General features: G+C 38.5%; 1 protein-coding gene across 1 annotated transcript in view; it reads right to left on the reverse strand.

The window, feature by feature from the left end:
- Window positions 1–689: 689 nt before the first annotated feature.
- Window positions 690–11,829, reverse strand: part of gng2 (guanine nucleotide binding protein (G protein), gamma 2) — a 30,910-nt gene continuing 19,770 nt past the window's right edge. Inside the window, exons 3-5 of the mRNA XM_055161918.1 lie at window positions 10,446–10,514; window positions 5,179–5,290; window positions 690–2,543 (exon numbers count right to left, since the gene is read on the reverse strand). Of these exons, the coding sequence (XP_055017893.1) occupies window positions 2,415–2,543; window positions 5,179–5,265 (216 nt within the window). The 5' untranslated portion in view covers window positions 5,266–5,290; window positions 10,446–10,514 and the 3' untranslated portion in view covers window positions 690–2,414. The remainder of the gene's footprint in view (window positions 2,544–5,178; window positions 5,291–10,445; window positions 10,515–11,829) is intronic.

Here is an 11,829-nt window from a genome sequence, read left to right on the forward strand (position 1 = left end):
TTTGCTTTAATCCTGGTTTAGTCCTGGTTTTAGTTCTGGTTTAGTCCTGGTTTAGTTCTGGTTTAATCCTGGTTTAGTCCTGGTTTAGTCCTGGGTTTAGTCTTGGTTTAGCCAAAAATGTGAAAACAGGAAAATACCGCCGTGTAATCCATTTATTTCAACAAAGTAACTGTAATCCAAGTTACCACTCACTGAAACAGTAACTGTAACTGAATACAGTTACTCATAATTTGTACTCTGATTACGTAACACGGGTACATGTAATCTATTACTCCCCAACACTCTTTATAGGCACCTAACTGTACCCCAAGAAGGTAGCTCACCGGAGAAAGAAAGGTTTGGAGACATGTAGCCTAGAATGTTTCACAGTATGGCATTAAACATAGACCTGTAACTTGGCCTGATGGCGTCACTGTCTTGTCTCCATGGAGATAAGTTTAATGTCATACTGTGGAGCATTTGGTGGTGTCATAATTTGGAGGTTTTGAACGAAATCTTACATCTGACCCATTATTTATGAATCTATTTAAACAGCAGAGGATAGTTCCTGCATTTAGAGATAACACCAGAAGATGGCGCTGTTTGTCTAGTTTATCATCTCAGATCTTTCACCTTTTAGAATATTTAAGTGAATCCAAAACAGCTCCCACTTTCTTTCAGTTGAAGGAAATAAAAACAGAAGGCGTGTCTGAGAATTCACAGCACGTTTTACTCGATATTGTTTTAATACAAACTTTAGAAAGACAGTCGTATCTGAAGGGAGAGAAATCACATTTTTACAGAAACAGAATTAGAAAGATCTTGGAAAGAGAATCACAAAATTTCAAAAAATCCTGTTAAAAAGCCGCTGCAAACCAAGTAAAAACCACATCTCTTCTTCAGTATTCACAGGACAGAGATAGAAAGATAGAAAGAGGAAATGTAACTTAAAACTTAAAAAAAAAAAACATCTTGTGGGGACGGTATCTCCCACAAACTGTTTAACCAAAGTCCAAAAAGAGCACAGACTATTCCTCTGAACTACAGACACGTGTTCATGAAGAATTATGTTGTAAAAAAGTCAATCATTTCAAAAGTTCAAATCTCAAAATCAAAACTTAACCAAATCTGTTATTAATATACAATGACAGAAATGGTATAAATCCTTAAAGATGCACAGTGTAACTTTCCTGGTGAAGGGTTTGCTATCTGCTCGTCTCCATGGAGATGTTATAGCTCTGCCTGGAATGTTCCGCAGCATGGCATTAAACGTATCCATCTCCATAGAAACGAGCAGAAGATGCCACAGGGTGAAGCTACAGATCAGAAGAGTGAGAATGTGTAATATGACAAGAAAGTAATAACAGATGCGTGAATCCTTCACCATAAAAGTTACATAGTACAGCTTTAATGCAGGTTCAGATCAGGTTTGTTCATGCTTTAGTCCAGGTTTAAATTCAGTTATCGTTTTGTTTAAAAATAGTTGCTTTTGAGTTCCTGGTCTAATTTAGACCTGGCTTAGACCTGGTTTAGTCCTGGTTTAAACCTGGTCTATACTTGGTTTTATTTTTCTCTTAGACCTGGTTTAGACCTTGTTTAGACCTTTTTTCGACATTGTTTATACATGGTTTAGTCTTGGTTCAGTCCTGGTTTAGTTCTGGGTTAGACCTGGGTTAGACCTGGTTTAGACCTGGTTTAGTCCTGGTTTAGACCTGGTTTAGACCTGGTTTATACTTGGTTTTAGACCTGGTTTAAATCTTGTTTAGACCTGGTATAGTCCTGGTTTCAACCTGGTTTATACTACGTTTTATTCTTGGCCTAGTCCTGGTTTAGACCTGGTTTAGTCCTGGTTTAGACCTTATTTAGAACTGGCTTAGTCCTGGTTTAGTCCTGGTTTCGACCTAGTTTATACTTGGTTTTATTCTTGGCCTAGTCCTGGTTTAAACTTGATTTAGTCCTGGTTTAGACTTGGTTTAGACTTGGTTTTAGTCCTAATTTAGTCCAGAGTTAAACCTGGTTTAGACCTGGTTTATATTTGGTTTTAGACCTGGATCAGACCTGGTTTAGACCTGATTAGTCCTGATCTGTAATATGGGACTTTTCTTAAAGTGTACTTATTATAAAGTACACTTTAAAGTTCATTTGCTGAATTTAGTTTTTGCAAATAATGTAACTTTTCCATAACATGAAAACTGACCAACACGTGTCTGTATTAAACGCACACACATCCCAACTCTGCAAGACCCTTTACTGCTTTTCACGTCTTGCTGAAAAGACCAAAAGATTCCATATTTCGTCCGTTCCACATGCGTCAGACTCCTCTGTCAGCGCAGGGGCAGTCACCGCCGCACCGTCTCCTCCAGAATCCTCCATGTTTGTAGTCCGGAGGTGTGACAGTCCTCCCCAGACCGGAGCCTGTGTGGAGGGGCTGCTGATTACAGGATGGAGCAGAAAAACTTCTTCTCTCTGAACGGGTTTTCAGAGGCGGGTACGGGGGAGAGGAGGGGGTCCTCTTTGGCGTGGGCATCGCAGTACGACATGAGGTCTGCTGCAGCTTTAGAAACCTGCCACAATATGAAGAGTAAAGTTAAACTATGTATACTGAATTAGATTTTTTTAATGTAATTGTGTTACATGTCTTCATGTGTTATGGCTGCAACTATAATGATTATTTTGGCAGACAACTTGTAGTCAGCAATTCTTTTTCAATTAACTGACTGTATTTGTCCAATGAGGTTCATTTGGCCTTCTAATAATTTATGTTATTTGGATATTTTTTCAGGCCAAATTTGTTTGGTTTGTTTGTTTGTTTCTGCGGTCTTCCTCAGAGTGATCACGTGATGTTGCTGTGACGTGTCGCTCATCTGATTTAAACAGGTTTTGGCAATGTCTTCCTACTGTTGGAGGCAGGACGACAGCGCCACCTGCAGTCACACTTCCTCAGGACAGTATCTCAGGTGTGTGAGAGTAAAAAAGCACCATCGTCCTGGTTTATAGTCCCGTGGGCATGTTTCTGTATTTTGATTGCCTCTTTAACCCAATGACAATGTTTGTTGTCTTCTGTCCCTATGATGTTTGCTCTGTCCCAGTCCATAATGTGCTTCTGTCTTTTATAGTGGTCACAAATGGACGATTTGAGTTGTTCCTGTTCTGCTTTGTGTTTTGAGATGTGTTTAAAAGATAAAATGTAATGTCATATACAAAATACCCTGCATGCCCTACAATAAAACATACACTGAGTAAACAGGCAGGGCGTTCAGTCCACGAAAAAGGAGCTTAGGACAGAGGAAACAGCGAAGGCGTGCACATGAGCAACAAAACACAAAACAGAACAGGAACAACTTAAATCATCCACTTCTGAGCACTGTAAAAGATAGAAGCACAATATGGACAGTGCAAACATCACTGGGAAAGAGGACAACAAACATCGTCTTTGGATTAAAGAGGCAATCGAAATACGGAAACGTGCCCATGGAACGATAAACCAGGACAAGTGGGCATTTTTACTCTCACACACCTGAGATACTTGAGATACCTGAGATGGCCAATGGCGCTGTCATCCTGCCTCCAGCAGTAGGAAGACGGCACCAAAACCTGTATAAACCAGCTGAACGACACGTCACAGCAACATCACGTGACCACTCTGAAGAAGACCATAGTGACCAATCAAAACTGTCAGGGATGAAAACAAACTCTTGGTCGGAAAAAAGAACCTAATCACATAATTGACTGTATGAATGTGTGTGAATGGGTGAGGGGTTCCTTGATGGGTGCCTTGAAGGTGGAAAAGCGCGACATAAAATGTGACCATGAGACTTTGTAAATACATTATCAGTGAACTAAAGGTTGAAATACAGTGTTTTTAATACAGACAGGATATTTTGTTGTTTCTAGAGAAAATTTTGGTTCTTCAAAAAATTGCAGCTTCTGTGATTATCTAATTCTAAAGTGGAGTATATGATCAGTGGTTGCAGGAGCAAGAGGGTGCAGAAGTTTTGGCGTGTCATTTTTAACATTACAGTTGCTAGAAAACATTTATGAAATTCCATCTATGCTTGTATCTACAACCAGGAAGTAAAATCATAGACTTCACAACAACAAATTGTAAAATAGACTTATTGAAATATTGAATATATCGTGTCGTTTAATGTGATGATGATACAGTATCGATATCATGGGCTGCTGTATCAATATTGAAGGAAACTCGTTTATACGACACATTTGACATTTTCACTGATTTGATGATTAAAATAAATGTATTTCATATGAACTTAGCACAAGAAATGGTTTAACAAAGACTTTTAGTATCACAGCCATGATTAAGCCTTTATTTTTTTATTGAACCGTATAGATTTGATTTGATATATATATCATATTGAACCAAAACTCAATGTATCAAGATATCATGACCTATGTATCGAGGTATGTATCATATCATGACCTATGTATCGAGGTATGTATCATATCGAGGCCTATGTATCGAGGTATGTATCATATCGAGGCCTATGTATCGAGGTATGTATCATATCGAGGCCTATGTATCGAGGTATGTATCATATCGAGGCCTATGTATCGAGGTATGTATCATATCGAGGCCTATGTATCGAGGTATATATCGTATCATGACCTATGTATCGTATCATGGCCTGTGTATCGAATCATGACCTATGTATCGATATATGTACTGCATCATGGCCTGTGTATCGAGATATATATTGTATCATGGCCTGTGTATCGAGATATATATTGTATCATGGCCTGTGTATCGAGATATATATTGTATCATGGCCTGTGTATCGAGATATATATTGTGTCAAGGCCTATGTATCGAGGTATGTATCGTATCATGGCCTGCGTATCGATATATGTATCATATCATGGCCTGCGTATCGATATATGTATCATATCATGGCCTGCGTATCGAGATATGTATCTAATCATGGCCTATGTATCGAGGTATGTATCATATCGAGGCCTATGTATCGAGGTATATATCGTATCATGACCTATGTATCGTATCATGGCCTGTGTATCGATATATGTATCTAATCATGGCCTATGTATCGAGTTATGTATCGTATCAAGGTATGTATCGTATAGGCAACTTCTGAATGATACCCAGCTCTACGTAGTGTAACGTATGTACTTTAAAGCACATGACTAATGACAAAAACAGTCTCTGGGTACCGGGGGTCTCACCTTTATCCGGTCGATGTTGGCCTCCATCTTGAGCTGCTCCACCAGTTTTCGGGCCTGAGCGATACTCGCCGTGTTGTTGGTCGCCATTGGACCTGACTGCTCCCACTCTGCTCTGAGGAGGAAACATAAACATGTACAAACATTACTCTAGAGAATAAATGATATCTTTCGATGGTAAAACGTCTCCTATAAACAGGAAGTTGAAACCCATGAATATATGAAGCCTTACTAACTCACAGATGAAACGAAACTCCAGGAATGAGAAGAAAGAAGACCTTATATTTCTTCTCTCAAATATTAATGCTCCTGGTTAGAGTAGAAAATTAGACGCTAACTGATAAAAAAACAATTCAATCTTACAGAAAATCTTAGAGGAATACCTACAAGACTAGATCCACTGTCTTCACAAGTAAACCACAACTATTAACTAAACACATGCTTTTCTTTTACATTTTCTTTAACATTACCTTTTATTTTGTATGATCATAAACGATAAACCTTTGTGCCTTCGTTAACATTATTATTAGTTTGTACGACCATAAACGAAAAAAAAAAAATCAAAACTGGCATCTTTAAAAAAAAAAGAAGATAAGAACTAAGAAAAAAGTGATTGTAGTGATTGTATTTCTGTTCGAGGGGTTAGTATACGGGACAATCTGAGTGATGATTTTAAAAAAGTCTAACACTGTAGAAGCCTTTAAAAAAAGAGTTTAATGAATGGAATGAATGAATTATGCCTTAAATTTTGTTTTAATTTACCATATTTTTCGCACTATAAGTCCAACTTTTTTCATAGTTTGAGTGTTTCCTGTGACTTATTCTCCGGTGTGACTTATATTAAAATGTTCACACTGACAGTCACGAGAGGCTCTAGTCTTTAGTGTCAGTATCTGCTGCTCCTGTTCCTCCTGTACCACTGTCACTGGGCTCTACTGCGCATGTCTCCTGCAGAAAGAGCCGCTGTCCTGTTAAAAGTAGTGAAATATTCAGCTGAAAACGTTAATCGAGCAACAGAAATAAAGTTTGGAGTGAGTGAGAAACTTATGAGGGACTGGAAGAAAGCGAGGATGGAGAACACAGCATCACAGGAACCAGAAGGGTGCACCATGTAACTTTCCTGGAAGTCACTGGATGGATGGACAAAGCCTGGACTTCAGTGACACCGAAACCATCCTGTCGGGATTCAGAAAGGCCACTGGACTGGAACTGATGCTGAGTCTGACGACAGCTACGCAGAAGAGGAAGCGGTGCTCTGGTTACCTCTGGAGGTCACCAAGTTGCTCAGAAGTGACACCGAGGATGAAGAATTCAATGGATTTTGTAATTTGGAGTGAGATGGAGAGTTTGGTAAACTTGTTCTGTTCTATTGTTTATGCTAGAGTTATCTGAAGAACTGTTCATATGTGATGTTAACCAGATGCATATTCAGCCCTCAGGTCTCTGTTCTATTGTTATTACTGTAACTTTTGCCTTTCAAGATGAAATGTCATTTCCTGGTCTCTGATTTTATAAAATATATTTCCCCCCAAAAAATGAGACATATAGTCTGGTGAGACTTATATACGTTTTTTCTTCTTCATTATGCATTTTTTGGCTGGTGTGACTTATACTCTGGAGCGACTTATAGTCTGAAAAATACTGTAAATGTAAGAAACAAAATATACTGTAAGTCGTAAGTAAAACTGTAAATGCAAACTTGTTGTTCACACGTTGCTTTCTTTCTTGAAATTCTGTCATCGTTTAAAAGGGTTTGATAGTTTTGCTTCAGCTTGGATCCTTTCTGTTAAGAACCATGGGGTAGTTGTCTATGTTTTGTTTTTGTTTTGTTCTGTAGTGCTGCAAAATGACCCAATAAATAGAGAGAAAGTAAAATAGAGAACAAGTATTGAACGTACCTGGACCACTGAAGGATTACACAGATATAAGACCACATGGAAATAGAAAAGTAAGTACTATGACTGAATGCTGAAAATAACATTCTATTGTCTAAAGAAAGAGTGTTTTTTACTATCACCATGGTATCCAATCTATTAGTAGCATTGAAATTGAGTTTGAACACCACTCCTTTCATTGTTTACATTGTGCACTCAGATTTAAACTTTTTAAATATACAGTATTTCTCAAATCTCATCACAATCTCACACAAAATACATCCCCTTTAACTATATTTGAGCCTGTTTTGTTTTTCTTTTGAACAACTAATTCTTGGCCACCAGATTTTCATTTGACTCCATCCAAAAAGCCTGCATGTTCTACTAACAAACTCTGTCACAAAATGATCCAATTAAACTCTTTTAAAGCTTCAAAATGTCTGTTCTTTTTCCAGTTCATTTTTCCACTTCCTCGGAGCGGAGCAGATGTCCTGGTTTGTGTAATGTTAACACTGAGACATAAACGAAATGTCGTCTGTACCAGCTCTTGTCCATATAAAGACACACAGCTTTGTACAACTGTCAGAGGTTTCCAACGTGTGGGGCAGGGCCTGAGAGAGGGTCAGAGGGAGGCTGAGGAAAGTTCAATGTAAAGGGCCTAGATTACACTGTTTTCTGATCAATGTTATAATGTTGTTTCCTCTTCACAAACAGACCTGGAGTTGTGTTTTGTTTCATTCACCCATTTTAACACACAAATCTTGCGTATTTAAACTCCATACACCTTCACTAGAATCATTTGGATGATTTCAGTTCAGGAATTGCCAATCTCTGCGGAACAAAAATTAAAAGGAGCTGTTAACTTGAAAACTGTGACATCACAAGGTGGAACAGAGCATTTTGAGCTTTGGAGATGTAGACAGGCTAATAATAAAGGATTACGCAAACATGTGTGAATGAAACAAAACACAAAATCTCACAAGAGTCAAATTTACATAATATAAGATCTTTAAATTATGTGTTAAAGTAGTTAATTTGTTAAATTACATAATGTTTAAGTTAAGGAATAATTTACGGCAAAATAGCAACGACTGGATGGAATATTTTAAAAAAGTATCTCCACATGTCTCCAACACTCTGGCTCACTAGGAAATGAGGTCCTATGTCCAAAATTCTGAAGTGTCCTTTTAAAAATGAGTGTAAGTCAAAGAAGCCATTGGCGTGAATCTGCAGTCATGTTTTTATAAGTCTGCCCCAGGGCAACTGTGGCTTCAAAATGAACTGTCTCTCATTTAAGTGACTGAGAAATGAATGAAGGATGCACCAGTTGTAAGATCTAAAAAACGGAGAACAGGATGATCTGATTATTGGAGTTATAGTATTTTCAAACCTCATAGGAAATCTGTGTGAGCAGGATATGTGTCAGTGTTTTAGGTTTCTGGGATAAAGAGGACATTAAATAGGCTGGGTGATATGGCATTAAAAACTCATATATATATTTGGTTTTGTCTTATTAAAAAAAAATACAAATGGTTGTTAATATTAATTTCCTTATTGTGAACATGAGGTTCAGGTTCTCTGTTATTACTGGGCCTAACCACATGAAAACAAACTGACACAAAGTTCAACATCTTCTCTGTCACTACAAATAAACAACAGTGAAATGATTTTTTTTTCACAATTGCTGGTTTTCAGATTGTAGAATGTGATGATTTACATTTGATCACACTGAACTTTGCCATGAAATATCCAAACGGTAAACGCACGAACGTTGAACCTGGTATTTTCAATTAACGACTAAACTGAAGTACTCACTGTATTACAACATACTCTTGCATTTTTACAATATTCATTAAACCTGCCCCTAATCTGTATTCTTTAATGTTCGGCCTACAGAATGTTGTTTTTTATCTGAAACCCAAAAACAGTTCCAGAAAGCGGTGTCATTATTCAACCCCAAACCTGCTGAAAGGACAAAGCTTTAAGATTAATATGATAAATTTGTGGACAATGCACACATTACATCACCATGGTAACTGTTAGGGAAAATGAGTGTTGTCCTAATGAGTCTTGGAGTTGTACAGAGAGGACAGAGACTCTGGAGTTTGAGGCAGAAGTTTATTTACCATCAGTCCAGGGCCTGATAAACTTGAATATTGGTTTTTCAAGCCCAACTCTGCTTTCACACAAGGAGGTTTAAAGACGAACTAAGAAGGACGGCATCAAGGGCGTAGGTTTGTCTCAGCTTTGTTTTATTAATTCTTTCCAAAAACACACAGAGTCTGGGCAGGTCCAAAATAAGTGAGAGGTGGTTTCATTTTTCAGTTTGTGTCCATTGCTCTTCTTTAGATGATTCTTTAGCGGATAACAGCGATGTAGAAGTCTGTAGCAGATTTCCCTTTGCTTGTTGGTGATGAAATCTTTGTGAGGTCATGTCCAGATATTTTTCCATGGAATATTGTCAGTAGAGTCTGCCTTCTAACAGCGCACGACTAGGGCTCTGTTTGGGAGGTGCACTTGTGGTGATGGTCGCTCTTTTTCCTCTACGACTCATTATAAGACAAGTTTAACTGAATATGAAGCCAAGTAAGTTCCTTTTGTAAAGTGTTTTTAAGTTTGATGCACAGTGTCTTCACTCACAACTGCTCAAGCCGCCATCTTTAGGTGCTGGCACAGTCCTGACCTGGCACCACTAATGACATCACTCTGTTGCAGCCAGTGAAACAGCGGCGGGGGTAATCCTGTCGTCATATCACTGAATACATCTCAGAACGTCTAATAAACCAAATGTGAACTCAAACATGTTCAATTAATACTATTGAATTATGGGGAAAAAATGGCAAATATTGGTAGGCAAAAGTGAAAAAATGCATAGCACACTCAGATGGCCGATGTCCAAAAGCTAATTTATTTACAAAGTAATGTATCGGCAAAGAAAAGCCTTCATCAGATATCTTTCTTGCTTTGGACCACAGCACAAATATTGGTAGGGAATATTTTGTCTTTCCCAAATATTGGTTGTGACATGTCCCCATTCGTCCTTATGTAAACCTACACCCTTGGACACATGGAGACGAGGCGCCGAGATAAAATGAGAAGAGCACAGCAGAGCAGAGCACTTGAGTGGACAAGTGGATTATATTAAAGGACACATTCTGTAAAAGTTGGAAGACTCCAGAGCTAAACACAGAGAAATGTCAACAATGAACTGGAGGTGTCCTTGTTAAGACCAGGCTGACGATGTACAATTCTACAACAATAACTGTGGAACATTAAGTCACAGACATACAGGTACAAGCCCCCCAGCGTGATTTCACTGCAAAGTATCAATATAAATTTTGGTCGACAAAACAATTAACTGATCTCCTAATATGTCCTAATATGTGCATGTCTCACCTCACTTCCTGTCTCTCCTCGTGTGGGCGTCTGCAGCGTCTTCAGCTCTGACGGTTCAACCCCTCGATCTGAAACAACAAACTCCCAATTACACCTTTCACCAGAACAACACCACTAATGACCCACACACACTTTTCTCTCCCCACACACACACTCTTCTGTCTCCACACACACTCTTCTGTCTCTCACCACACACTCTCTTCTGTCTCCACACACACACTCTTCTGTCTCCACACACACTCTTCTGTCTCACCACACACTCTTCTGTCTCCTCACACACTCTCTCTTCTGTCTCTCACCACACACTCTTCTGTCTCCACACACACTCTTCTGTCTCCTCACACACTCTTCTGTCTCTCACACACACACTCTTCTGTCTCTCACTCACACACTCTTGTGTCTCCACACACACTCTTCTGTCTCTCTCCACACACTCTTCTGTCTCTCTCTGTCTCCCCACACACTCTCTTCTGTCTCTCACCACACACTCTTCTGTCTCCTCATACACTCTTCTGTCTCTCCACACACACTCTTCTGTCTCCTCACACACTCTTCTGTCTCCACACACACTCTTCTGTCTCCACACACACTCTTCTGTCTCCACACACACTCTTCTGTCTCCTCACACACTCTTCTGTCTCCACACACTCTTCTGTCTCCACACACACTCTTCTGTCTCCACACACACTCTTCTGTCTCCACACACACTCTTCTGTCTCCACACACACTCTTCTGTCTCCACACACATTCTTCTCACACTCTTCATTCTTCTGTCTCTCTTCTGTCTCTCCCAACATCTTCACAGACATCAGGAGGAGACAGCAACTTTACCACAAGACAGTTTGATTTCGGGTTTATATGAAAAAGTTCAAAATTAAAGGCCCAGTGCACGATTTTCCCCATGTATTTAAGCAAAAATATGTATAAACAGCTCCCCAAAATAAGTCCCACAGTGATGTCTGCATCTAATTAGAACAACGTGTTTCATAGTGTATTAGTTTACTGAATCAGGAAGTGTGTGTTAGCATGCAGGTCTAGTTACAATGTCAGATCTGTGGAGAGTAAAAATTAATTTGCAAATGCAAGAGTTCTCATTTTTCTGTAGACAAAATAAATAAATTAAATATATAAATATAAAAAAATAAATAAATAAATAAATAAAATAAAATAAAATAAAATAAAATAAAATAAAATAAAATAAAGGTGTTGTCATGTATTTTTTTATGAATATCTGGCCCTTGTTTACACCTCACCAAAATTTTAAAATAGAGCAAAACTTAAAGAAATGTAAAGAGAAACTACTCAAACTCAATGTTAAATTCTGTTCAGTTTGCTTAGGTGAAATGACAGCTGTGATCTTTTGAGAGGAAAGGTTTATCTGGGA

Source organism: Boleophthalmus pectinirostris, unplaced genomic scaffold (assembly GCF_026225935.1).
Source record: "Boleophthalmus pectinirostris isolate CB_2022bp ecotype Guang Dong unplaced genomic scaffold, ASM2622593v1 HiC_scaffold_10, whole genome shotgun sequence".
NCBI lineage: Eukaryota > Metazoa > Chordata > Actinopteri > Gobiiformes > Gobiidae > Boleophthalmus > Boleophthalmus pectinirostris.